The sequence below is a fragment of the Syngnathus floridae genome, chromosome 10 (assembly GCF_059516105.1).
Source record: "Syngnathus floridae isolate MCC-2025c chromosome 10, RoL_Sflo_1.0, whole genome shotgun sequence".
Classification (NCBI taxonomy): Eukaryota; Metazoa; Chordata; class Actinopteri; order Syngnathiformes; family Syngnathidae; genus Syngnathus; species Syngnathus floridae.
The window spans coordinates 6,730,768-6,758,666 of NC_142422.1; the positions used below are offsets into that span (position 1 = coordinate 6,730,768).

The 27,899-nt window shown below is 39.7% G+C and overlaps 1 protein-coding gene across 1 annotated transcript in view; it reads right to left on the reverse strand.

The window, feature by feature from the left end:
• Window positions 1-27,899, reverse strand: part of dnah5 (dynein, axonemal, heavy chain 5) — a 57,532-nt gene that overhangs the window by 23,823 nt on the left and 5,810 nt on the right. The window contains exons 5-60 of the mRNA XM_088388125.1: window positions 26,843-27,061; window positions 26,545-26,682; window positions 26,254-26,430; window positions 26,068-26,181; window positions 25,850-25,957; window positions 25,664-25,786; window positions 25,358-25,573; window positions 25,074-25,100; window positions 24,831-24,938; window positions 24,660-24,745; window positions 24,324-24,531; window positions 24,125-24,238; window positions 23,851-24,057; window positions 23,637-23,717; window positions 23,327-23,417; window positions 22,882-23,027; window positions 22,347-22,524; window positions 21,840-22,082; window positions 21,481-21,677; window positions 21,262-21,355; window positions 20,988-21,130; window positions 20,494-20,570; window positions 20,272-20,396; window positions 19,948-20,198; window positions 19,647-19,862; window positions 19,498-19,560; window positions 19,164-19,402; window positions 18,129-18,276; window positions 17,972-18,064; window positions 17,624-17,823; window positions 17,374-17,527; window positions 16,981-17,144; window positions 16,731-16,887; window positions 16,163-16,375; window positions 15,699-15,923; window positions 14,822-14,994; window positions 13,307-13,377; window positions 13,002-13,109; window positions 12,692-12,879; window positions 11,857-12,051; window positions 11,322-11,456; window positions 11,142-11,249; window positions 10,647-10,800; window positions 10,042-10,188; window positions 8,758-8,999; window positions 8,451-8,627; window positions 7,788-7,992; window positions 7,340-7,482; window positions 6,096-6,230; window positions 5,602-5,724; window positions 5,315-5,528; window positions 4,958-5,181; window positions 4,322-4,520; window positions 4,073-4,245; window positions 3,734-3,864; window positions 2,625-2,778 (exon numbers count right to left, since the gene is read on the reverse strand). Of these exons, the coding sequence (XP_088244251.1) occupies window positions 2,625-2,778; window positions 3,734-3,864; window positions 4,073-4,245; window positions 4,322-4,520; window positions 4,958-5,181; window positions 5,315-5,528; window positions 5,602-5,724; window positions 6,096-6,230; window positions 7,340-7,482; window positions 7,788-7,992; window positions 8,451-8,627; window positions 8,758-8,999; window positions 10,042-10,188; window positions 10,647-10,800; window positions 11,142-11,249; window positions 11,322-11,456; window positions 11,857-12,051; window positions 12,692-12,879; window positions 13,002-13,109; window positions 13,307-13,377; window positions 14,822-14,994; window positions 15,699-15,923; window positions 16,163-16,375; window positions 16,731-16,887; window positions 16,981-17,144; window positions 17,374-17,527; window positions 17,624-17,823; window positions 17,972-18,064; window positions 18,129-18,276; window positions 19,164-19,402; window positions 19,498-19,560; window positions 19,647-19,862; window positions 19,948-20,198; window positions 20,272-20,396; window positions 20,494-20,570; window positions 20,988-21,130; window positions 21,262-21,355; window positions 21,481-21,677; window positions 21,840-22,082; window positions 22,347-22,524; window positions 22,882-23,027; window positions 23,327-23,417; window positions 23,637-23,717; window positions 23,851-24,057; window positions 24,125-24,238; window positions 24,324-24,531; window positions 24,660-24,745; window positions 24,831-24,938; window positions 25,074-25,100; window positions 25,358-25,573; window positions 25,664-25,786; window positions 25,850-25,957; window positions 26,068-26,181; window positions 26,254-26,430; window positions 26,545-26,682; window positions 26,843-27,061 (8,742 nt within the window). The remainder of the gene's footprint in view (window positions 1-2,624; window positions 2,779-3,733; window positions 3,865-4,072; window positions 4,246-4,321; window positions 4,521-4,957; window positions 5,182-5,314; window positions 5,529-5,601; window positions 5,725-6,095; window positions 6,231-7,339; window positions 7,483-7,787; window positions 7,993-8,450; window positions 8,628-8,757; window positions 9,000-10,041; window positions 10,189-10,646; window positions 10,801-11,141; window positions 11,250-11,321; window positions 11,457-11,856; window positions 12,052-12,691; window positions 12,880-13,001; window positions 13,110-13,306; window positions 13,378-14,821; window positions 14,995-15,698; window positions 15,924-16,162; window positions 16,376-16,730; window positions 16,888-16,980; window positions 17,145-17,373; window positions 17,528-17,623; window positions 17,824-17,971; window positions 18,065-18,128; window positions 18,277-19,163; window positions 19,403-19,497; window positions 19,561-19,646; window positions 19,863-19,947; window positions 20,199-20,271; window positions 20,397-20,493; window positions 20,571-20,987; window positions 21,131-21,261; window positions 21,356-21,480; window positions 21,678-21,839; window positions 22,083-22,346; window positions 22,525-22,881; window positions 23,028-23,326; window positions 23,418-23,636; window positions 23,718-23,850; window positions 24,058-24,124; window positions 24,239-24,323; window positions 24,532-24,659; window positions 24,746-24,830; window positions 24,939-25,073; window positions 25,101-25,357; window positions 25,574-25,663; window positions 25,787-25,849; window positions 25,958-26,067; window positions 26,182-26,253; window positions 26,431-26,544; window positions 26,683-26,842; window positions 27,062-27,899) is intronic.

Below are 27,899 nucleotides of genomic sequence, written 5' to 3' on the forward strand. Positions count from 1 at the left end.
AAAAATGCACAAGATGACACTACTGATTTTGGGAAACATGAATGATACGTGCTTCATAAAAATCTTTTGCCACCCTTTTCCGTTTATTCAAGTGAGCAATGACACAGTCTCCTTTAGCAAAAAACATCCACCCGTTCTTCCACCCCACCACCAATTCTGTCAATATATTTGAAAATATAGTAATATAGATTGGTGTGAAATTGGTAAGCAGTACAGTAATGCCAGAGAAATCAATCCAGTTGGTTGTCTTATGTAGGTTTTAGGTCTTTTAGGGGAAAAAAAATCAGCATTCAAATCCATTAAAAAAAAAAAAAAAAAAAAATCTTATCCGCAGTAGAAAAATGGCCAGTGAGTGCCAAATTAGTTTTCTAATACAAATCTCAGAAAGCAAAAACACTATCGGCTGTCTGCTAAAATGTCGTTTTTTTCCACAGTCAAAAACAGGGGTAGTGCTCATGCTTTTTTCACCTTTTTATTATGGTACATGCTAATGAGGCAGCCTGTCTGTGTTTGAGTGCGTATGCTTGTGCGTGTTTGTTGCACCTCTCCCGTACCATCTGCTGGCCAACAAAGACCTCAAGGCTTCAGCAGCATTGCTCATCCCCCTTTTTGCCTCTCAACACCATCTCTGCTATCTCTCTCACATGCATACCATCAAATTCTCTCTATGTCCATCATGCCTTCATTCAAACCTAATGCAAACAAATACACACACAATACCTTGGTTCCTATCACAATTCAATCTCTCTGGTTAAGCAGCTGCTGCCATTTAGGTAGGTAAGCAAAGGAATGGAAAAAGAAGCAGACAAAAAGGATTGTAAAAAAAAAAAGGTGAATGGTATGGAGGAAAGAAACTACTACTAAGACTAATCTATCAATCTTTGTTTTTCTTTTTTGCTGTACACTGAAAAGATAGGGTTCAGCTCAGCTTTTAGTTCCAGCTCTGTAGCATCTTTGAAGACAGCATTGTTTGCAAACCAACAAAACAGCAACACATTTATAGGTAAAAAAAAGTATTCCGAAGAACCAAAAGGCCTAATTTGAATTACACTTAATTATGTAAATGGCCTTTCACTTGTGAAGTGCTTTTTCTACCTTCAAGATACTTAAAGTGCTATAACACTGTCTCTTCAATTTCTCTACTGATGATGCAGCATCAGGAGCAACTCAAGGTCCCTTTGACATGGGGCAAGTTCAATTTATCGTGTTTGGGCCTGTTTTGCACCACGCTGAGCGCTTTAGTGGATGGAACTGACATGCCCCTGAAGCACCTGCCAATTTGGCAAGAGAAGACACAAAGGAGACTGAGCTCGGTGTAAAAAACAAGCACGTCTTCATTTTTGCCTGTGCATGTCGAGTTTAGCATTTTTGTATATTTGTTAACCCTTTACACCTTATTAGGCATTCCAGCATATTTTATTACATGCCCCCAGCCCATCTGCAAATTTCGTGCCAAAAAGTAGCTAAAAATAGGTCTAACCTTTGGCACACAATAGCATAAACACCACCTTCTATCTGCGCTAGACAAGAAAAATACTAAAAGACAAAAAAAAAAGAAAAAATCATTACAAAATGATTTACAAAATCACAATATAAAAATGTCTGGCACAAATATTTCTGAAGCAAGAAAGGGGAGCAGAAGGTGTGAGGTAATGAAAAAAGAAGGTAGTGGTGAGCTTCTTGGTTGGAATGGGCAAGGGCGGAAAAGAAAGACAGGTAATGAAAGACAATTGTGAGAGAACAAAGGGAGAGGAGAACCAGATAACAAGAGGTGAATGGAAGGTAAATTAACCATAACAGAGAGTACTGAATGTCTGGAGAAAGACAAGCAGACAAATATGTGTGCAAAAGTTGAAGGAACAAACCAATAATAATAATAAGCGAATAAAAGAGAAAAGAAGTGCTATGAAAGAGCTTTGTTTGCTTTTAAAACACATTACAGCCTGTAGTGCTAGGCACTGAATCAGAAAAATGAGTGAACGGAGGCACTAGACCTTGAAACTACCATTAATGTTTACTGCTGAAAGAAAATAAATAAGCATTTTGAACTTTCAATTGATCCTTACTGCAGATATTTGGTCCTTCCTCAGACAATCTGGTTCTAGTAGGAAATTTAAAAGATGACTATATGTTCTAGCTGGACAATTTTACACTATCATGCATGTCACTGTGCACTGTGCAAGAAGCGTGCACATGCTCAAAGTCATGTATTCCAAATATGAGCCCTCCAGCAAGAGCAGCTATGTAAGGTCAGTAATGGCAGGGGGAGGCAGAGCCTCACCTGGATGTGAGGAATCTTGCTCGATACACTCATAATGCATAAAATGCAACATTTAGAATTGTGATGAGTGAAATGATTGTTGTCATTGTGCTGCTCAGATATGTTTTGAATGAAAGAGCCATACAACGCAGTGTACAGAATGGTGTCCGACGTGGGACCTTTTTAATCATTCTGATTGGCTGTTGTCTAGTTAGTTAAGATCAGCAAGATGTTGATTTTTACATAGAATTGTGCTGTAGTTGGGATTCATCTTCAGAATATGATGTTCAAATTGTATTGTACAGTACATTGCAGAAAGCAAGGTCTATCCATATGTCTACATCCCTTGACACATGTTCCTCACCTCTCCAGATGACAAAACGTTGTTCATGTACTCAAGGAAGGACTCCTCTTTAATTTCGTTGTCTGTGAAGAGAAAGCTGAGGCCTTTTCCAAGCAGACCCGCTGTCTTGTACAAACCTTTTAGATCATCCATCAAGTTAGATGTGTTGTAGGAACTGGAAAAAATGAATGACATTACTAAACACATAAAGTTGCATTTGAATGAATTACAAAATTGCGGAAAGTGTCATTCATTTTAGTCGTTCAATTGTAACTGTGAAACTCAAACCCAATGTCTGTTAATGTCAATAATTTTATTTGTAATGATGATGGCTTACAGCTAATAAAAACAAATTCAGCATCTTATACAGTTGATGTAAAAGTTGAATAATTTAAATGAATGGTGTCAGATGATAACCACTTAATTGCTTGAAACAGGGCATCTGAACCTTTAAATCGTGTTTAATAGCCTCCAGAGTTGTTGTTCAACAAAGTGCCATTGTCATTCTAAAAATGATTATTGCTGTAGACATATGAAGGAATTTGTTGAAGTGCCGCAACGCTGGTATTGAGCTACAGATGAATCGTAGACAACCTTAAAAGTGTCGTACCTGGGCTGAGGAGAAAACAGAACTGGACAATTTGTCAGTGTAAATGTTGCATGGCATTTGGAAATCAGTGCTCCAGTGTTGTTGAATCGCCAAATGCTGGAGTTCTTAATATTTGCCCTTGGCTGGGAAGCTTTGAGGGATGCGTCTTTGATTGCCATTAATAACCAAAATCTTGTCAGCCATCAAAAGCAACCTGGGCATCTAACGTCTCAGCCTTGTCAAAAGCTGATTAAGTCTATGCCACAGTGTTCTGTATTGCAGAAGCAAATCATGCAAACGAAGTGCCAATTAGTGTCAACTAGTTTTCTCAGTGCATAGCAATTTGGATGGACTGCACTCCCAAAGTAAATTTCATCATCTATGCATGACGCAAAGCAGTTCTGCTCTACTCACTAATAAAAAAACGTTGTGTTACTATTCTTGCAAAATGTGATTGCCACAGTTCTCCTTCTCATTCAATAATTAAGTTTTGCATCTTTTTTTTTTTTACAACATTTATGTGCGTGAAAAGCAATAGTACCGTGTAAGAGTGATCTGGAAAATCTTGTGGCCAGCGATGAATGAGGCTAGTCTAGTTAAGCTCTGTTTTCCTGAACCTCCAACACCAACCAACAAGGCATTACCTCCAGGTGTCCGGATAATCCTTGAGACCTTATTCAAGCGCACACAAAAAAAAAAAAAAATCACAAGGTCATACAAAAGACAGCATGCTATTGGACACCTTTTACCTAAAAAGTTGAATATCAGCACACTTCATTTCAAATCATGCAAGCAGTTAGTAAAAGCAATACAAGCGGTCAATAAAAAAAGAACACCAAACAGGGGCTGTGTGAATAGTTCAAAATGAGCCAGACATTACCTTGACCAAATGTATCATTGCATCCTGAAAGAAGACCATGTCCATGCCAGTACCCCTGACACTCTCATTGTAAAGACCCAAGAACATGTTCAGTCTTCCCTTTAAACTGTCAAATGTCTCAATGGTCTCGTACACTTTTGGTAAATCCATGTCAGAATCTTCTGGCTCCTCTCCTGTGATAAAGATATTTCAGATTAGGCCTACTAATTATGTTGTTGTTATAAAGTTGAACGAATCGTTTTATGTTACCTGATGCTTCAGGTGAGTCTCGTAGAAAGTCAACAAAGTAGCTGTCCACACCAACATCTACTATGTTCTTGTGCTTCTCGCCAAGAGTGTCCCCTACCACTTTTGCCAAAGCCTGATCAAACCACTCCACTTCTTCAGGCATGATAAATCTGTCCGCTATCACGCGTTTGCATTCATGCTTCCACAATGCCAGCAGCACCTGAAAAATAATTGGCAACTGCAATAAAGCCTCAGGTCATTAGCTGTAAATGAATGTTGTTAATATTTGAGCATAGTCAACAACATTACATGAAACCACACAAAAAGCACACTAAAAACATTTTTTGTTGCTATTGGTTGGCCACTGCTTATTCCAGACTGTAATTACACTTGCTGGCTTGCTCCACACAAAAGACGAGGTCTGCAGCATAATTACTGGTACACTTTTAATTTCCTTTAAAAGTTCAATAAATTCATCACAAAAATTGAATAAACATAGGTATTATTGAATTATAGATATATTAATTCCCAGATAATATAACGCAAGACACCTTATAAGCCTTTCATTGAATAGCAAGGTTGTCTGCAGTATTTGCTGCATGCTAATTCTCATATTGTATACTTGAGTGTCTCAGTAAATTTATTGAAAAGTCTCACCTGGGTGGAGCTGACCACCTCTGCACTGGTGTTAAGCATGCCTTGCCAAACCCTGGAGAGATCCCTAAGGTTGAAGATGTAATGGAATTTGGCAGGAGTTGGAAGCATCTTAACTTTTGTCATCTGCCAAAGATGGCGAGTCGTAGACACCAGTAAGGTTATTGTACCTCGAACATCATCAACAAACCCTCGGCCTGAACAGAAGTAGCCTTCACCAATCACACCTGCATGAAAATGTCGATGGCATAAAGTGACTAACAAATCAGAAATCAGAAACGGTAGCATTCGTTTTGTCACTGACTACAAATTAGTGACTATATTGGATACAGATTCTAACTCGACTGGTTTCATGATTACCAAAGATCTTGTCAATTGAAGAATTGGAGGGCAGTGTGCAATTAAATATGGAAAACTGTCTTTTGAGTCTCTGTGGGATGTCATTACGGCCTCCTCCTGGATGGATCATAGCTGCCAGGAACTGGACATCAATAATTCCAGTGAATTCCCCTGGTTTTTCGAGATTGAAGAACCCATTCTGGTCCATTAACTGACGGACAATCTCGTTTGTCACCTGTGTCCAAGACCAGAAGTACAGTGGGAGTTATTTGTGATTTTTCTTTTCAAATGTTAATCGAATTCCAAACCTGATCACCCCACTCGTTGATGACAGGCATGTTGATATCATCGATGAAGATTGACATTTTTTTCCCAGCTGGGGGTCCATAAGTGCTCCCCATTCTCTTATCCACATAACTCTCAACAGTTCTCTTCAAAAGAAAGAACAGGACACAATTTAGGGAAAAAATTCTTAAGAAGCAGATGAGAATAAAAAATAGAGATGAAAACAGAGCTGCTGCAGGATTTAATCTATCATGACAGCCTGATCAATACTGCTAAGCCATGGACAGGGACAAGACAGTGGTCTCACCTTCAGTCAGCAGATTGTCAATCAGGCGCGCAAATCAATGTTACTTCCCATACCCGTCCGTCTCTGGCTGATGAAATCATTTAAATCTAACTTGCTCTTTTTAAGGAATAACAGATGATGAGCCTAGAGCATTGTGCACGGTGGGTTGAAGCAAAATGCAGCAGAAGACTAAATTATTCAAGTCTAAGGAGCTGGTTGGTTGTACTGCACCTGGAATATGAGTGGTGTGGTGGCAGAGGAAAAATTCATGCTCTTTCCCATGTGTGTCTCAGGATGGAGCTTTGACATGTAGCTCTTAATCATGACTGTCTTAGCTGTCCCTTGCTCTCCAATCAGCAAAACGGCCTAAAAAACATGATGCGGTGTTAGTCAATTTTGTGAGTTTTACAAAATTCTGAAGACGCCGCATGAACCGCAGCTCACCCCACCCTTCTGTATTGCGGACTGTGCCCATGAGAGAATGGCTTGGCATTGACCTGATGATGAGGGTCAGAGCTATTTTGAGCTCAAATCAGAATTTTAAAACCCCTTCCAAACGTTTTACTTTCTCTTGTTTCACTTGCATGCATGCTCACACAAATAGGACTTGTAATGAATTCCATATTGTAACGCGTTTAAAGGTCTTTTCAGACTGCACTATTTCAATCTGCTTTTCAAGCATAGCAGCAACGGGTCATGCTGTGATGTTATCGATTAAAACTGTGTAAGAGATGGTTCTAATTAACAAGAAATAAGCCTCTCTATCATCATACAGAATTCGATTCGAAGGGACTCTCAAGCGTTAGTAGAGATCTGCGGAGTGATAAGTATATGAACAAAATGATTGAAAAATACCTATCAAGGAATTCATCAAGCATTTTGGGTGTCGACCCCGTAGTTGCTCTTCTGATTGTTAAAACAAAACTGGGAATTTTCTCCCATTATGCCATTCATTTGGTCACTCAAAAACTTGAAGTTGAAGTGAACTGAACTGCAGCAGTTGACATGACTCAACGAGATGAAAAGAGCTCTTCAAGCGGTCCCAGGACCAATGATAAAATGACAGCTGAATGCACTGGGAAATCATTGTATAATCCATCCATTATCCATACTGCTTGTCCCCACGAGGGTCGCGGGCGTGCTGGAGCCTATCCCAGCTGACAATGGGCTGTTCGCAGGGGATCCTCAACTGGTTGCCAGCCAGAAATCATCATATAATGTAATGCATAAATTAAAGATGTACATCCCTGATCAGAACCTGAGAGCGCTGACTTTAAGGGTAAAGGAGAACAGTAAGTGACCTCTATCTTCTCACAAATGTTGAAATGTTGAATGAATGAACAATTTCAACAGACATAAAAAACGTGCCAATTAAAGCACTCAAAATTATTCAAAACCTTTGGCTCATACTAATTTCTGCCAACACCGACCTACTCATTGTTGACAAAAAGGTTGTTGTTGTTGTTGTTGTTCACCTTGCCCTGCTTGGCGATGGTCTGTATCAGGAAGTCAGTTCGAACATTGTCCACATTGGGTACCAAAATGGAGCTGTACTCTGGGATTATTTCTGAGGGATACACATATTCCTCCACTCGTGTATTCCAGTGGACCCACTGACCTACAACAAAACAAATGTACATACATTACCACTCAGAACAGTTTCCTACATATAGCAATGCATGGTTGGGTGGGGAATCATTCTAAGGTTATGCTCCAAGGCAACCTAGCTGTTAACATGTCACAGTTTTGGCCCAATGGTTATGTGGGTCCCTCGGTGGTATTGTGGTATCGTACGTACGTCTGTATGTATGTATGTATGTATGTATGTATGTATGTATGTACGTATGTATGTATGTATGTATCTATGTATGTATGTATGTATGTATATGTATGTACTGTATGTTATCCAGGTTTCATGCCTACCGTCTGTTGTGACATGATAGTCGAACATGGTGTCCTCACTGTCAGGAGGGATGTCAGGCAAGTTTAGATGAAAATCGCCATTTCCTCGTAGCCACAGCTCCATTTTTTTCCGGTCATCTAATTCAAGGACAGCTCCTGCGCTCCACATCATAGCAAATGCATAAAGGCGCTCCAAGTGCTCTCGAGATAAGTCGGCACACTGTTCCTGTGAGGTAGCACTTATCATTACTAAATTATTTTTATTATCATCATCAAAGAAACGTACATTGGTCTTATATTAATATAGCACATGCTTAATGGCGTGTTGCATTATAATGAGGGGACTTGCATTTCTGACAATGTGACAACTTATAGACAGTGTTTGTACAAACTGCACAAGCACTTTCTGTTTGACCTTGATGCATATTCATTAGTCTGGCTTTACTTGCTTCTTCTGAGCTAGGAACTGAGGGATCCACGTAGCGTAAAAAAAATAATGAAACAAGAATGGGATTCTAAACAACTGCATTAAATTGTGGCTCTCAATGCAACTTTACCTCACATTTGGAGTTCCTTCTTATACTGCCTCAATTAATGCCAAAAAGATGACTTTTTTTAATTTATAAGGAAATAAGCGCATCAGACCCTGACCCTTATTAGAAATTTTGAAATGATCAAACCCACCTTTGTTGGGATGAGCCCTTGCAGCATGTTGATGCACTGCATGATGACAAAAGCCTCAAGCAGCTCTATTTTGAACTCAAGTGATTGTACACAGAAGCGGTACAGTCTGGTGAACGAGGAAGAGAAGAGGTCCCTCAGAACCTCTACCTCCTGAGGGCAGCGTTTTTTTAACCACCCCTGGACACAAGTAAGAATGTTAAGTTTTTAATAAACATTGTCCAGCTTTATTTTAGGAGTAATATGTGTAAAGAACTGAGATTTCACTGCATTTCATACCATCATCAAAACCTTGGTCATTGTTTTGTACCTCTAATATCGGGCTCCAGCTGAGCACCGACGAACTCATGAACACCATGCCGTTGCGTGAGACAGTGGCTGGAGAGGCGTTGTCGATGTTATGCGGCTCAAACACCACCTTACAGTTGGGTGCCATTGGTATACGGTCTCCATTTGCCAAAGTAAGAGTTTTGTTGTCATCCAAGACCGAGTTAAGATTCTCTATCCAGATGGCATCAACCGGTCCATCGAGGACGATCCATATGTGTTCTCCTGAAAAGATAATTACTTTTACTTGAATGCTTTGGCTAAAACTAAAGTACTGAGCTAGTGTCGGAAAAGGAAATAACGGGAGCACAATTCTCAAGCAAATTTGTAATACGAAAAAAAAATCTGTTGCTGCAGTGACTTGTATAGCACTCATGCATGACCCATATGAAGTTTCTTGTGTGGTGAGCAGCAAGCAGCAAGCAGCAAATAAAAAGTGCACACATGAAAGCAAACACTTATACTGTAAATTCACACAAGCGTACACATGCATCTGTAATGAACGCCCAAGGAAGCTAGGAAGATAAAACAAACTCTGGGGTGCTGAGCTAGGGAGTGCGAGGACGTCCCTGGGCAATTAAACTTTTCTGTGACATACAACGTACTGATTTTCACACAGATCCTAAAGAAAGAAAATGCCCCTTCATCTGCAAGGACCCAAATGAATCATGAGAGGAATCAACTCTGAGCTCTATAGGGATTCCCTTTCATGTTTCCGCTTTTCTTCATGTTACTAGGCAGAGAGGATGAAGTTCTGAGGCCATGATATCTGTGCTTCATTGAAAACAACCACTAGCTGCCTCCCATAGAATACAGGTCATGTCAGAAAAGTTTTGGTATCACAAAGAAAACTTTTCAACCTTTTTGATGATGAACCAGAACTTGCAGCGTTGTCTTTATTACTGTTATATAAGAGACCACAGATGTGATGGGAACCTCATAGCGATTTCAAATGATAATGCACCTGCTCACAATTTTCTGACCATCCGACAATTTCTGTAGTTACAAGTACATCGGATGCTGGAGCAATGTCCCTACTCATCTGAAATGAGTGATTTTTACACTTGCCAAAACTCAAGGGGGTCATCAAAGGAATCTGCTCTAGAGACGTGAACAATCTCAAGATGGCAGTGACAATAGTGCTGCCCAGAAGAATCCTTCGAGGACCACATGAACGTGGAGCAGAGTAGGCTGCTAGTTTGTAGTTTGGATTCAAAATACATATGATAAATTGCTGTCGTCAGGCTGGAACCTTTCAATTCCAGACCTTTCTTTGCCTTCAGTGTTTTCCTCCAGAGTGTTGAGAAGATGCCATCGGTCCAGTCATTTGTGGCCACATCAAGTCGTCCAAACATTTGAGGTGCTGTGATGGCTTTGGGGTTCATGCGCATCTCTCTGTGTGGTTGACCACACTCTAGGAGAGGAAGGATATTATAAAGAAACATGCAGAGCTTTTTTCAGAAACCAAATGTGTCAAATTTGCAGGTCTGAGGAAATGTTTTTCTTCCTGGGTTTATCTAAGTTGATTTATGGGAGATTTTATTTTTGAAAACAGCTTTTCATAGGCTGTTTTAAAATGTACCGTAATTTCCGGACTATAAGCCGCACCAGACTATAAGCCGCACCAGCTAAAATTCGGGGATATTTTAGTTTTTTTCTTACATAAGCTGCACCGGACTATAAGCCGCACGTGCACACGAGTTTTTTACAAAGAAAGACAGTACACAGAAAGTAATCATCACAAAAATCACAAAAAAAATCTTATATAAGCCGCACCTGACTATAAGCCGCAGGGTTCAAAATTTTGGAAAAAAGTCGCGGCTTATAGTCCGGAAATTACGGTACGTATAAGCAAATGCATTGACCTCCCACCTGTCATGGCTCTCATCAGTGTATGGATACAAGTTGTCTTTCCTGCCCCACTGGGCCCTAGAGCCATCATGCCATGCCGGACCCTCTGAGTCTCAAATAGTTGGATGACTTTCAGTTTCCAGGGTGGGTGACAAATCAGACCTGCATCTTCGACCTGAAGAGAAGCATTACTTTGAACACCAGTATGTACATTTGGCCAAAATTGAATGAAAGTTGAATGAAATATAGTTCATAGACAATGATAACATTCGTTTGTTAGAGGGTAAGAAAAAGTTTTAATCCTGACCTAAGTTGCTCTCTCTTTCTTTCTAATCATCAAACAAAATCATGATCAGATAAAGATAACCAGAGGGAACATAAAATGACATTTTCCTGTCGGCCATCAGACATGTATAACTCTATAAAGCTGCCCTTTTTTCTCTTCATCCTTGCACCTACCCACTCAATTTTCTGTGGCCTAACACTTGTTGTTCACAGGCAGAAACTCATTTCTACCTGTTTGTCAATGGCTGCCTCAAGTTCAGGGTAACCTGCTTTATCAAGCTGAATCCCTGGGAAGAGGTCCTCGATCAAACTCAGGAAGAGTGGCTCATCTTCGTCGATCTAACAAATATATTCATGTGCAGATTTATTATAAGACTTTATATTGTTGTTCATTTAATCGTTCAGACCGACCAGTTTTGAGAGATTCATGTCCCTGAGAACCCTCATGACGATGGTAGACTCAGTGTCGCTGGGATTGGCTCGTTTGGCTGCTCCAAGAGTTCGTAACACGGACAGGATGTTCCGCAAGCCAAAATCATAGTGAACCTGGATGATTTAGTCAACAAAGTTATTTCATATCACTGCAATACGTCTTTCTTCTTCTAAGATTCTTTTGATCGCCAATTCTAGACAACTTTGAGAACCTCAGTACATCATTTTTATAAATATATTGTAAAATTCCAAACACAAACTAACAGTTAATAAAACAAGGTGGGTATTCAAGAAGCCAATCCAAAACCAGTATGAGAGGTGAGGTGATCAGATTTAAGATGCCACTGAAAAGTACTGACAGATTCCCACCTGAGGAAAGCTTGGCTGATCCTGTCATCTTGATTATAAACAGATATTAATGAACAGGCACAATTGATGTAATTAAATTCCTCATAACTAACAATCAAACAACAAAATTAACTGTTGGAAATTTCAGACCTGGGTCTTTCTTTACCTGCTTGGAGAGCTGCTCTTCACAGAGTTTGTAGAGCGTGAAGAATTTTCGAGCCAGCTCCATGTTATCTATGAAGCCACAGCTGGCTAGCTTCACTCTGATGATAATTTGGCGGTCAGGAACCATCATGGCCACAGAGCGAAAATTGATCTTTAGGTTCTCTGGGAGTTCTTGTCGCCCTGCATAACCCGGGTTCTGAGTGTCCAGGTAAGACAAGCATACACATTACTGAGCACCTCTTTGCAAAGTCAGCACTTTATCAATTTCTCTCTATCAATTTTAATGACTATTAATCTCAAATTAGTGAGAGTATGCTATACAAAATATTGATTCTGATTTTCCAACAAATAAGTTGGGGTGCAGTCATTTGTTTTGTAATGTAAATTATTATAATGTAAAATTGGCTTGATTTCTTAGCTTCCATAGTATTTTGTTGAATAAAAGAGTGAAAGAGCTGATATAACTGATGTTAAATTAAACCAAGCCTTTCCATATTTTTTTTCCAGACCTGACAAAATTGGGCCAAAATCTGCATATTAATAGAGGCGCTATGCTGGCAGTTGCTCAAAGCATGAAAAGTGATGAAAGACCAAGAGATGACAAAAAGCCACCATCTGGATTGATTTTGATCAGAAATGTGGCAAAATCTCTTATAGATATGTCCAGTACACAGAGAGAAAACTGAGAAAACTGCACTTTAACTTTACTCAGGATTGACTAGATTGCTTTGTAAGCTGTAGAAATGCTGATGCCTAAATGTGAGGCATTTAGGGAGCTGCTGCACATTACATTATTCCCATGTATGGAGGAATGCAGAGAACAAAATGACACTGACCATTGTTATAAAGATACCAAATTCTGGATTCATCTCCACATTTTCTCCATCAGTAAAGACAAAGTTTTTTCGTCGTTCTTTCTTGCAGGTGAGCACTATTGAAATCTGCTGGGCTGCCACCGACAGGACGGGTAGGTCAATCCGGTTGAATTCGTCAAAACAGCCCCATGAACCAGACTGAGCAAGACCTATCAATCATATGCACAGGCCTCTCACTGATTAGTTTGCTTTGAATAAAGCGATGGCACAATCCGTTATCTTCTGTAGTCAAAACATAGCACTTGATCTCGTGTTATTTGATTATGCTTACCCTTGAATATTCTTCCCAGACCTCTGAAGTCCATCTGGTCAGAACAGTTGAAGACTACCACATACTTCCCCAAACAGCGCCCCATATCCTTAATGGTCTCAGTTTTACCTAAAACAAACAATGAGTTGTTGCATCAGAATAGAGACTCATAGATTTACACACATACCAAAAAACAGATTCAACTGTGTCTGTGTCAGTAATCCAGGTAATGGCAACTAGTTGTTAGTTAGTTTTTAGTCACTGAACTCTGTTAGTTTCATGTTTGTGAACTTAAAAGTGTATAGGTGTATTTGAGTGTCTCATACCTGTTCCTGCAGGACCTGCAGGTGCTCCACCCATACTCATACAGAGAGCCTGGGCAAGGGTGATGTAGCACCTATGCCGTATATGTGGACATAGAACAGATTCACTTACATTCACACATTAAAAAGTTTACAACTTCTCGATATTGCTTCCTGGAAGAGACAGATTGTTTTTATCTGAAGTTGCAGTGCTAATGGATTATGATGATGCCCGTGAGTGAGGTTGGAGGTTACCATCAATTAAGAGCAAAATGTAGCCTTTTTGGTACAAGACTGTCCTTGCACTTGTATGCAACATTTTTTTATGTAGTCTAGAAAAAATCTAGTATTTCTTGTCTGAAATCGTCATTGTTCGTCATCAAGCTGTTGTGCATTTCTATTGTTTCTGTTTTTCAAATTTGAGGGCGGGCAATGAGAAAGTACAGCATGGAAAAAATGAGTGGCAGACAACAACAGCAGTGGACATTGGCACTGCAGAAAACAAATGAAATATTTTAAGCATGGAAAGATGTCAGGAATTTTTTTTTGCTGTTTTGGCATTGAGTGCATGAAGCGTGTTGCCATGTGTGTTGCCGAAATATGCTGGGAGCTTACTTGCTGTCACTGCTGTTGTTTCACATTGCTTTCCCTTTGCTGTGTATGTCAAAGCATGCTTCTAGGTTGATTATTGTGTCTGTCTGTGAGCGGTTTTGTGCCCAACAAATTAGTCCCTGTCACTCACAGTGATTGACTGTTGTGTAAAGTATTGTGTAAGTATTGTTCACATCAAGGCATGGTTAGCAGTAGACATCAAGTCAAATAGTAGGATGTGCAAGTTGTATTAATGTATTAAGCTGGTTAACCCAAACCTGACGCGCATTAAAAACTTACTTTTAAAATGATTACCAATTCATACTGTACATTTAATGTTTTTAAAATTTTCCAATATCATTCATTTATGAATTATGATTACACTAACGGAGAAAAGACTATATGGGAGTTTGCATATAAACAAACACATGGGAATTATACTGAAACCTAACTTGAAACCTAAACCTTATTACCAGAACCAGTCTGTCCTGAGGGTTGCTTTAAAACAATCAATTGCTCAAACAGCAAATCCTTTTAGTCAATCCCAATATATTCCTGAACAGGTGTGCTCAAATATTGATTCACGCCACAAACTAAATGGTTAAACAGCACGGTAGGATTGACATAGTGCAGGTTCAATGTTAAAGCGCTCTGTAGCGGGAGTAGTACAATAACTGGGCAGGAGTACCCGTTGTATAGGTGTAAGAGGACTTACTTTCAGAGTAATAATCTGTGTTTTTTTTTTTCTTTTTTCCAGTTACCAAAAACAGAAAACACAGTAGTTAACAACACAGATGGGCCCTATATTAGACTGGTGCCCGTCCTTGGTGTAAGCCGGCGCATAACTTAATTCTTTGTTCCAGCGCAAGTCTAATAGTAAGGTTGGCTTTCTTTTTCCCCCAGTTTGCTCTTTTGTGTACTTTATTTAACCTCATGTGTGGAATTTACCTGTCAGTCAATGGTGTAATCACAAGCCTTTCAGTGCATCCCAAAAATTCATTCTGGTAAACGAAGCCTACATCTGTGATGTTGATCATCATTTTGTCAGAGTCCTCATTGAAGTAGAAACGGCACTGCTTCAACCACTCAAAGTCTCCGGGGCTTTTGACATGCAGCCGGCACTTGGTAACAAAGTGAACAAAGAAGCAAGAGGACAAATAAGGACAAAGAGTTAACAATCAAGGATGCCAGTTTTGGCTTCATGAAGGGATAGTGGTTGAGATTGATGTTACAAAGAGGAAGTAAGAAGAAAAAGAAAGAGACAAGACAAGGTTAGAAAAGTGTTATCTGTAAGAGAGTTAATGTAAATTAGAGATGATGAGAAAGAAGCAAGTAAAGTAGCTATTATCTGAACTTATGTTTTAAAGTGGGAACAGTAAGAAGGATGACTCTTAGGTTGAGTCGGGAATGACAAAAGAGTGAAGGCTGAATTGAAGATTGGAGGCAGACAATATTTCTGAAAACCTGGGTCAAATTAAATAAAGAAATAAATTAAGGGAAATAAAACATAGTCCATCAAATAAATGTATTTCTTGTTCTCCTTGGTGACAAGCAAGGCAATTATTGTGCCCGAAAGAGAGCCTTTCATAATCCCCATGCACACACACACGCAGACACAAAAGGCTGAATATGTTTTTCTCTGTACTCTTTTCAGATATCTGAATGGTAGCCTGACAGCCCAAGCCTTGCTTGTTGATGCAAAGAGTGATTTTACAGTTTCTTCTTAGCTATACTCTAAGTGACAGTTAAAATGATAGAGCTCTCTTCAATTTCAAAACTTTGTAGAAATTGCATTTCATGCTTAAATTCTCAGATCCATACTTACCAGGTCATCAAATATGTCCCTCTGGTGAACATGAATAGTGATGAGAGTCTCATATTTGGTCCGCTCAATGGAACTCAGGTCTCTTGTGGTCATATCGATCAGTGTATTGAGCAGATCTAAAAATATTTGATTGGTTTTAGCCATGATACGACGATCATATCGGGCATTAGTGAGAGCATCCTCAGAATCCCTTGTCCATATCATCTGGATGCCCAGCAAACCAACCTGCATAAAACATCAACAGACCATAGTCGATTTTGTGTCTTTTTTTTTTTTTATTTATTGTGCTGTTATTGCTTTTTTTAATTGTTTTCTGTTCTTTCCCTGTTGTGTCATCCACACCCTAATTTTTTAATCAACGTCTGTCTATCTTTCCACCTCCTCTCCAATTTAATGTAGCTAGTGTTCCCTTGCTATTTCGTTGTTTACCTTTCGCATCCTTAGTATGGCTGCCTTTGACTCACTTGAGCAGGAAAGGAGTTGAGGAAGTCGATAAGCTGGAAGGCAGATTCCTGAATGCCCAACACAGCCTGCCGGATGATCATATGTAAAGACCTCTGGGATTCTTTGAGTAGGGCATTGAGCCAAACCTCAACATTTCCCTCTGCTGTCACTGGTCGATCCAACTCCATAGTCTCCCCCTCCCGAGATGACACAGCCAGGATGCGGTCATATACCTGCCATGTGTGATACATTGAAATAAGAGAAACTTGAATATGGTAATCCTTTAAATTGGTATACGATTGACTCCTCCATACTAGTGGTACAGCACCCTCAGATTTGCATATTCACAGATTTTATTTCAACATTGTTTAATATTTTGAAGGGGTTGGTCACATTTTGAAAGTTTATTAGTGTTTTTTCGAAGATTTTTATGGGTTTGTGAAAATTAATTCACTTCAGTGGGCCTCCATTTTATGCAGACTTTCGCTATTCACCAGCAGGCCTTGTCCCTAGTGAGGGACGACTGTATACATGCACAGTATGTACGGCAATGTCTTTTTCACTTCAAAAATATTCACAAAAATTCACCTTGTCATGAAATCTGACACATTTAATGTTGTCAAAGACATTAAGAAGGTGGGCTTGGATGGTATGGGAGTCTGAGGCCTGTCCCAGGATCTCGAGCAGTGCAGGGTCAGACACAAAGAAGAACCGAGGAAACAGCAGACGCTTCTTCTCCAAGTAGCTGTTGTAGCATGTTAAGATAACATTTAACACATATAAACACAAAGTTTAAGACACCAATAATTTTTTAGCATGGACTTTAACTGGCTCTCACCCTGTCAGAGATTTCTGGCAGATCTCGAGTTGTTCCAGAAGGTGTGGAAGCAGCTGTCCCATTGTCTCATCCCCAACACATGACTGGATCACATTGGGCATATCATGGGCCCGTGTCATGATCTTCACCCAAGATTTGTCAATGTTTGAGAAACGTTTTGCTTCCTGGTGGACGATAAATAGGTCATTTTTGTTTTCTTTTAATTCAGGCACCTCAGGCATTTGACTGAAAATCCAAACAAAACACATATTTCTCTGGGATTTGGACACCTTGATTGCCGTTTTATTTGAAAATCCCCTTGATCATTTTTATGAGTCAATGCAATAAATGACAATTGTAAATTTAATGATGTTCCATTTTTGCAGAAGTGGGAATATTGAAAAATTGGACTACCTTTGGAAGTTGTTTGGCAATGTCTCCCCCTACAAACACAGCCTCGAGGTAGATCCATAGATTCTGGACAGTCATCCAATTTTCTATAATGTCAGTGGTGTTGGACAGATTCAGTACCCATTTCTGTATCTGGGCTTTAAATGGAGTATTGTACCTGGACAGAAAGGAACATCATCCTGTTAGTGCCACACTTTGAGTTGTGGTGATAAATGCCAACGTATGATGTACTGGCTAGTGATAAAGCACATACCTGTTGCTAATAAGAGATCCTAAGACCATGAGGCTGTCCTCCATACTGGCGATGATTTCTGATGTGCTGTCTCCTCTTAGTAAGAGCTCCCCACGGGTTTTAAAGTTGGCAAAAGTAAAAGTCTTGTTGTCCCACTCTGCAATTACTTGCTTCAACTTCTGCTCAATGTCCCGCTCTTTCACTGCACTAATGCAGATATCCTGCGTCACAACCAGCCATAATTAAACACAGTATAGACCTCAGGACTGAGACAGAGACACACACCCAATCAGTGTAACACCCCGTGATCAATTTATAGTCGTCTGAAATTAACCTAACAAAAATTCTGGAACGGACATTGAGTCTCACCTCAATCTCCTCTTTGCACTTTAGTAGGGGAGCCTCCATAATACTACGCAGCTTGAAAGTATCAGTCTCAACCTCAAATGTATGTCCTGTCACCTGCTCAAAGAACCAGACCGATGGTGAGTGTAATGTGCTTATTGCATTAGATTGTTTTACAGACCTCTGTAATTCTCTTCCAGTGCCGCATCATCATGGCCTTGTTGGACATTAACTCCAATAGGGGGCAGCACTCATTAAATTCATCAATTATTTTTTTCAGATCCAGGAAGGCTTGCCATTCCTTGAGAGCCCGAGGCAGCTTGCGACATCTGGCGTTATAAAAAGGTTACCAAGGTATCATCTAGAATGTGTGTTCGTCAAAACGCCATAATCTACCATTACCCAATATGTGTACAGCCAAGTTCCCCATTTAAGAAATTTGATATCTGAAGGTAGAAGATCACATTCAAGCATACAGCGTCAAAAAACTTTGACTAGTCAGAACTTTTTGCCAACAGACATAAAAACTAATACTTCAAGATGAAATAGTCGTTGTTCCCTCTGAGCACATTCCCAATGAATAAACCCTCACAAAGGACAAACATAAGTCTTGATGGGAAATTGAAATTATTCAGCCTTAATGTGATGCACTGTTTGGTAAACATTTATGTGCAAAGGTTACAAAAACAATTAATTGCTTAATTTCATTTTCATATTGAGGCAGTTTTTCCAATTTGTTTTTTGTCTCCCAAGATAAGTCACTTCATTTCTGTGGCAAAAACACTGTACGTTGCATTTTGATTCAATAACACTTCACTGTGAGATATTAGAATCATCCCTATCTGCCCGACTGCTGTGATGGAATTTTCCACTCTGCTCTTGGCCACACCTCAACTCATTAGCCAATTATTCACAGCAACAGCACCCAGCTGAGGTTTGTTGCCCAGCCACCTTATAAGCATGAGCCCCACATCACTTCTGTTTTGCCAGGTTGTTTTGTGATACCTCTTTGTATCAGCAGGCTAGACTTTTAATAACGGACACATTGTTACATGTCTGTGTCTCGGAAGCTATTGTATTTGCAAGCTATATTTTAGTATACATTGCATCTCATTAGGCTGTGAAAGTGTACCTAATGATGATGTATGCTGACTTTACATGGATCCAAAATTTCCAGTTTGATAGTCTCATTGCTCAGGAAAATCACTTTTCTCACCTTGTTTGAAAGTCCAGCAGATCATTATTGATTTTCTCAATGTGCAAGTCAGCCCAAAGGATGTCATTGTACCCATTAACCGTTTCAATGACATTGTTGTAAAGGCCATACAACTTTTGCAATAAAGACAGCTGCTTTCTGATTTCTAAGAGCTCAGGGTGCTGGGTGACAGGAAGTCCAAACAGCTCCTCACCACCTGTGTAGGTGATGTACTTTCTGAACAAGTTATCAAATCGATTCTGAGGGAAGAAAGGAATTGGAATGGTGATTAAATAATCATCAATGTCCATTAACTATGATTTGTAATTCATATGGAAAATGTGAAATGCTGTACCTGATACATGATAAGTCTATCACTGGCATCCTGAGGAGCTAACCCCACCACCATTGGACCATCCTGGCGCATGGGGGAAAAGGTGCGTATCTAAATATCTGTACAGAATAATTTTTAATAGTATTTGCATGTACTTTATGTTGGTCTACCTTGTTATAGTCCATGTAAAACTGTTGACAGTCCTCCATGAAAATCTGCACGTTAGTGAAAAGTTCACTTCTGAATTTTGGCTGTAATGCAATCAATTCATTCTGCACTTCTGTACTCCGCAACAACAACTTCTCCCACATGTAGCGAAGTGTGTCCACTTTATCTGCTTCTTCTTTAGCCACTGAGAGCTCATACTTGTGAAGCATGGCATAAGACTCCTATAATACACAACAAGAGGAGTTGTCTTTTTATGGAGAGTAAACAATATGAGTCAGTCATGTTTGTGGAATAATTTTCAGCTGGAGTATGACTTTCCTCAATCGGACCGACTTGAAAGTCAATGGCTATTTGGCTTTCTCTAATCTCCTTGAACGCTGCCATGGCAATACGAATATCATCCAGGTCTTTAATCTGCCGATTCAGTTTCTTTCCTGCTTCATCAATGAAATTGAAGATCTTGTCCATCTCGGAACGATATTTCTTGTTACAGTACAGCCCGTAGTCCACCATCCAGTTTTTAGTTTCAGCAGTGAGAGACAGCTTCAGATCCACTTGTTGAAAAGAAAACAAAACTTATCATTATATAGGTTAACTCGCATTCTGTGAAAGTTCTTGTAATGTAACCTGTAAATAGAGCCAGCGCCCCAACAGTGATGCATTCAGGCTCAGAATTGATTTCCAGGTGCAGGTCTCGATAGTAAAGAATCTGGCTCTCAAACTCTGACAGCAACGGACTACCTTGAAGGAATCTGGGGGGGGAAAGCAACAATCCTACGATGTAATTATGAAGTACTTCACCTGGGTAAAATGATTGTCAATAGATATTGTTGTTTCCGACAGTCATACTTTTGCATGGCTTCACCGCGATCCTTTCTCCAAATGTGATGATAACTGCTGAAACGATCTAGAGCTTGCATGACCTCCTAAACAACCAAGCATGGACATTGAAATCAATTCACATTATATACATAATGAATTTGTTTACTCGTTATCATTTTTATGGTCCCTCGTGAGGAAATTCAATTTAAAAAAAAATTATGTTTCGCACGCACAGAATCAGACCACAAACAAGCAGGTGTGTAAGAGATGCCGGACTGATGAGGCGCCACTCAGTTCTGTGTGCTCGTGCACCAGTCATGAACACTTGAATATAATGTTACACAGGCTATCTAAGCACTACAGAAATATAATTTGTCATTTTTTCGCCTTTATAGTGATAAAACATTGATAGCATGACAAGGAATTGGGAAAACATCTAAGTGCTTAGGACCGCGATCCGATTTAATATATTTACGCCAATCTTACAATTACCTGCATCTCAGATGTGAAAGTAAGGATACCTTTCTGTTAGAGACGATGGATGTGCCAAGGACAGAAACCAGTTTCGCAATCTCCTTGTTCTCAGAAACATTCTTGTAGTAGTTTTTGGCTTGGATGGGAATGGCTTGGCTCACATACGCTGATATGTCTGAGGCGCTGCCATCTAAAAGGTATGGAGTTAAAATCTGTCATAATATTGCTAAAATTGTTGAAGACACGATTGTACATTCAGTAATGATTATTGTTTTTAGCCACACAAAAAGAACAATGAACAATGTGAAGGATTCACTGCACCCGCAAGGCTCCGGTACGTTGTTGTTCCATCTTCTGATTCACTTTCAGAACTTTCTGGCTTCAATGCTGCTATTCGCTTTTCGTTCATTTTTCTCTGCAAAAGAACCAAACATTCCATTTTACCAAGTCTTGATTAAGATGCGGAGTGTTTGATTATTTGTTTCATCAAAATAGGCTACCCTTGCCTTGTTGCAAACTGTATTGTAAAAGATCACACACCTTTGAGATCCTTTCTTTGTTCCACTGGCCAACGCCTTTGCTAACACTGACCACGCACTCGACCGTCCTATTCAATGCTTGCTGTATGTCCTCCAGAGTTGGAATGATGGCAATATTTGGGATGGAAAGCGTTGCGTTGACTCTGAAGATTGCCTGCTGGCCGTTGCTCCTCCCACGTCTGGGTGAATCATTCTCACCTAAAGGACAAGTGATGCGGTTTCTTGCTTAGGAAATTGTACACATCAAAAAGTGACATTTTTGAGGTCATTACAAGGCTGAAGAAAAAAATGAAGCTCATCAGAAACTAATCAATGTAGATTGTTAGAATACAAAAAATAAAATAAAAAGCAAAAACCCACCCATGAAATGTGCAAGTGGGGAGGTCTGGATATGCTTGCGTAATGTCTCCAAGGTGTTCCGTGTCAGTTTGAGCAAAGCATCTACATTGCGGTGGTTGAAATATGACAGCAGCTCCTGTGCCTCCAACTCCATCACTTGCATCAGGTCTCGCTTCCTCCTCCTCCTTACCAAGGGGGAAGACGGACCAACACTGGCAGGGGGTAGTAAGATGTGTCTGGAGGAGAGACGGGCTTCTGACGGCCCTCAACATTTGTTGTACAGGGTCAGCAGTTGAACAAACTGATGTTACAGGTTTCTTAATATATGTATAAGGACAAAAGGCTAATAATAAAGTTGTCCCAGTGAAGTGATCACTCAGTTACAGTCATGGACAATACTGGACAATACTAGTAAAAGCTTTACAAGGACTTGCTAACAAAGCCAAAACTTTTCGGTACCTCAAATATGTTGCACTGAATGCGATACAATTTTGAATTCTGATTTTTCCCTGAACGGAGTGGTAATACCTTCCCTGTCGAGACTGTCTTCTGTTTTCCTCTGAGGGCAGATTTCTTCTTCTAACTTTTCACCCTCCTCTCTTTGATTGTGGTCAAACTCCAGCAGCATGTTGATCAGTTCATTAGCTGCTTCCTCCACCTGAAGGCTCTTGGTGTGTAGACTCTGGGCTTGCTTAATACACAAGTCCTATACACACAAACAGTCAATGCACAAGGAGGCCTAGAGAATTCCAGCCCAACAATAATTCCAAAAGGATATGATGGATTCAGCGGGATGGGTTCATTACCTCATTATTTCGTTCAGCTCTTGGTTCTTTTAAAATAATTCACAGCAAAAAGAACGGTTTCAAAAGTATAAGCTCAATGTATCATTAATGTTTTAAATTATAAGAAATTTTCCGTTTTTAATGTTTTAATAATGGTACAGTTTGGTATTTCTGAAGAAGTTTCAGCACATGCTGATGATACGGTGAATTCATTGGCTATTTCATCATACAGCCAACTCGCTTCCGTTTATTTTATTTGACACAACGTATGCATTTACCCTGGTGGTCTTAACAAAGTCTTCACAGGTAACAGGTTCATCTTCTGGGAGAATGCACAATGTGCATGTGCTCATCTCCTGCAACACTGCATCTATCCTGAACTCTGCCAGGTCATTCACTCTGTCCATCAACAGCTCCAGATTCTCTGGAGGAGAAAAGGCAGCAAGAAGCAGTCAGAAACGAGTGTAAAAATGATGATCAGCAGTGAATGACACGATGGAAATAATGTACAGTGACAAGAGGAGGAGCAGCAGCAACCAGACACATAAAAAGATAATCAAAGGAATATGGTAGATAGTGAAGAGTGAGGCTGAATATTAATTATGAATGACAGTATGAAAAAGAACAGTGTAGAATTTTAACCTAATTTCATCAGATGGAGCCCATGCTGGGTTGTAAAGTAACTTGTGAGAAACTGATCTTACTGGATTTATCTGAACTTACCCAAGGATTTGTAAACGGTACTGAGATACTTGTCTGTGTTCATTGATGTCCAGTTGAGGGATGTCAACCCTGGCTGTATTGCCTCATCTACCTGTCAAGTTCATGAAAAATTATTTTACACACTGTAGTTGTGTCATATATTGTATTGCATGCCACCAGACAATCCCAATTATCTTTGTCTTATGCTGTTCAGGCACACGTTAGTTCCCAAGGACCGCGTATGGAGGCCGGCAGCCTGTTCTAAATATATCTACTTCTGGTGAGGACACACTGTAAACACACACACACACATAAACATGCAAATCCTTACCTTAGTTACATGTGGCATGGCCAGTTGTTCAAAAGCACTCTGAATTTTTCCACGAACTCGAGCATTCTCACTCAGCATGAACTGAAATAGCAAAGGTAAGCATCATATGTGAATTGACTCACAGACATTGCCATACTAATGTTTTGTAAGCTTGGCACACATTTTCATCTTGCAAGATAATTTTCAATGTGATTAAGTGAGATCTAATAGCAACCTGTAAATTGTTAAAGTTCATTTTGAGGGTATCCTGTTTTTGTTGCAAGAGGGCAGCAAAGAGTGGGACCTCAAAATTGTTTCTCCTCATGCAGTTTGACTCTCTGATTTGCTTCATAATCTCCGGGTCAAAGTTCACAAACAGTTCTCCTGTCTCTTTTGACCGGACCAGCAAAGATGCCTGTAGGCCAGGCCTGGCATCCTCAACCTGGATAGAATGGATATGATTGTAATGTGGAAATTTTTCCCCCTCCCGTATTTCCTCTATACTTTACCGTCTTCATCCAGCGTTGATGGTGAAGTATTTCATACTCAAGCAGAACTGCTGCTATCCTGTTGTAATTCCGGATGATCTTCTTAGCCTCAGGTGTGGAAAGAACGCCCGTGTGCTATCCAGATATCAAACAAGGACAGATACATTTGAAACATGTTAATATGTCAAGACAGTGATGATTATGATGACGATAAATAAACCTGTTGAAAAAGATCCATGGGACCCTGAATTCTGCTGTACAGCTGGCGAGCCCACATGATCCGGCCAGAGACTGGGGGCAAGTTTCGGCCAATTGGGGGGTCTTGTTTTTGCTTCATGAAGAGATTGGACACCATTTCAATGTCGCGGCCATAACTCTTGAGAATATGCTGGTACTTCTCATCAATGCCAAGGTTGGGGATGCCCAGTCTATTAAATTCACAGAAAATTGATTCACGAGATCAAATTCATGTCCGGAGTGTTTCAGTATCTTTATTTGTTTACTTACTCATAAAGTGTGTAATAGCAAAAGGGAACAGACGTAAACAGTGGACTACCTTTGAAATTTTTTAAGCATGTCAAGAGCTTGTTCTGTATTTGAAATTTTGTTGAAGGTGCAATCCATGAAATTCATCAGTTGCTCCTAAATAAACCAGGGGAAAAAAGGTTATAACTCTCATTAGTCGAACTACTCAAAATAACTGACTGTATGATCAAATCCAACATACATGAAGTTCAGTCGTACTTTTGCAGAATTCCTCATAGTCCACATCAAAGTCAGTTCTTCTTTGGTCAAGGAAGCTATAATGTTTTGTCTTCATGTTCAGCATTATTATCTGCCAAAACAACATTAAAATTGAAAAAATAATCAAGCCCATAAAAATCAATGTTATTGTTCTGCTACAATCAAATTGTGACTAGTCCAATATTGAATTTGAATCATTTTGAAGAAGATACAAATAATACATTACCTCCCATTTTGCCTGCATTTCTGTAGTCTTGATCATTCATGACAGCAAAGACATAGACAAAAATTTAAGGTTATTATGGAGAAAAGTGTAAATCCAAGACCAGCACAAAAACACAACACAACCATGCTGGATTTGTTAGCACTGTACTTAAGGAACCTTGACTTACATTCAGTACTGTATTTGTTTTGACTCCGCAAACCCATCTGCATGCTTGCTACATAATTAAATATCTTGTACAGAGTTTACAGTTTGCCTGGCACTGACATAGCAATCTTAGATCTTACTTGAAACCTGGTTGCCACCGTCTCAAGTCCCTCTATTTTTGCATCCTGAAGGGCCGAATAGGTAGAAATGGTGGCCAACATTTCCAGGATCTTGTTGAGTCGTCGCTGGAATGTGTCAAATTTTCCAAAAATGTACATCTCACTGAAGTCAAACTGTCTCTCTGTGGGAGTCTGTTCGAGCTTTGCTTTGGTCTTATGGAAACAACGCTGGTACTCCTGAAAACACACAAACACAGACGTTATCAGTATCAAACACTTTGCTCAAAGAAACTTTTCTTTGAGCGGAAACAAGATTGAGCTCGCTACCTCGTTTAGGTGGATGGCTGCTTTGATTTTCTCCTCTACAATCCGTTGTGGCTGGTCCCAAATTGAATTTTCACCATTGTTAGTGATGTACCCTTTGCAGGCTGTTATCATCTGGTTTGTTACCTATTTAAAACCAAACAAACAAATGAACAAAAGTAGATGCTATGTAAAATAGGCATATGTTACCTTGACAAAAAGTGATGTAATCTTTTCAGATGTATTGTAGTAGTGAGAGATTCTGTGAATCATTCTGATAGCGTTGATAAGACCTGGTATGGCATCCACCATTGAAACCTGTTTTCAAGCAGAAATACAAAATAGTATAATTTTGCCAATGCCTGCAAAACTGAGGAAGACCGTGAATGAACTTGTCATTGTTGAAGTGAATCAACTATTTTCCATACAGGGTCACTATTGTAAAGAGGATCGCAAAACTTCTCCAAGCTGTAGAGATACTTGACGTTATCTTTGGCTTCGTTGGCTGACTCGGTGATCCTGGCGTCCAGTTCCCGCCACAACTAGGCAGAGTGAATGATCATTAATCTTACAAAGGTATGATTGTGCCATTGTGTGAGATTTTTTTTCCTTACCTTGATGAGTTTAGATTTTGCCATCAAGAGCACACCTAATACCGCCTTCACATCAGGGCTCTTGAGCTGATCCAGAAGGTAGTTGAAGCGTGACATTCGCTTCTTCCAGTGGTCCAGCTCGGCCCGTGGCCCAAGGTCTTCGGCTTCTTTTCTCAGCTGGTCGCTCTCAGCTAAAACCTAAAGCACATAATTTGTGCTGCAATTTAGCAAATGCAAAATTTACAATCCAAGTCTTGTACATTTAATAATTTCTGGGGTGAATAACATCAAGGTAGTTTATAGCATTCTTACCTGTTCGATCTGCTTAATCCAGACTTTCATGCACCCTTCTATCTTTTCTATAGTCTCAGTGTTGTTGGCTGCCGCCATGTAGTCCGACGGGCCTTTTAGGATCCGCACGTCAAATGTATCGCACTCTTTCAAAGTAACCTGGACATAGAATGAAAAAATTAAATAAATGATGACAAAATCCTAAAATAAATTATGTATGTATAGCAATTAAAAACTCATTTAGGTAGTGATCACCAACAGACTCTGAATTTAATGTTATGTTGTTATTAAATTGGGTTTTATCAAACATGTCGCTGACCTTTTCTTGTAGACTCTCCTTTGCCCCCGCCAACACGGACACAAAGTTTTCCAGTGACGATATGAAGTCCTGTTTAACTGCTTGGGCCTGTGGGCTGGCCAGCTCTCCCCAGCCATGGTTCATCTTTGTCAGTGTCGGTATAAAAACTTCAGAGAGCAGCTGTTCCACACTTTTTAACAGACCCCCCTCTGAGGTGTCCAACATATTGAAATTGGCATCCTGGGGAAAAAAATTAAATGCACATTCTGTGGTTGTAGCTTGGTGTACTATACTTGTGCCGCATCATATTGAGAGGTGTTGTGTATATATGTACACTTGGGACTCAAACAAACTTGGAACAAATGCTATTTGTTCCAAACTTCCAGAAGAACCTATCAAATTAAATGGAGCCTTTTATCACAGAAATAGATGACAGATGAAAATGCTTCCCATGGAAAGAATAAATAATTAAAGACCATGGACAGTATGTATACCGTAATTTCCGGACTATAAACTGCGACTTTTTTCCAAAATTTTGAACCCTGCGGCTTATAGTCAGATGCGGCTTATATAAGATTTTTTTCATGATTTTTGTGATGACTTGATCACTTTTATACACTCGTAAAAAGGCTGTGGACCACTGTTGTGCGGTATCTTGAAGAAAAAAAAAAACAAAAATACTATTTTGAAACACTACTATGGCTGCTGCTTATTCTGGCTGTGTTGCTTGTGACTATTATTGATTGATTGATTGATTGATATCTTTATTATGAGCTTTAGTAGGAATGCACGCTAGGTGACCTGCGTCAAAGGGCTCTAAACCCTTTCTCTTACTCTGCCATGTGACTCAGGGATTACACAAAGCAGTGGCGCTGTTTGGACCATCTGCATTATATTAAAACCCAATCAATCAGCATTTAAATTCAATTCTTCTGACATTTTGCTCAGCAAAAACAAGTTGTAATGAATGTGAACTTTTAATGCATTTTATTCAGAAGGTTACTTTGAACCCTGAGGCTTAAATGGTGGCGCGGTGTATTTATGGGTTTTTACAGCTTTCTCTGTACTGTCTTTCTTT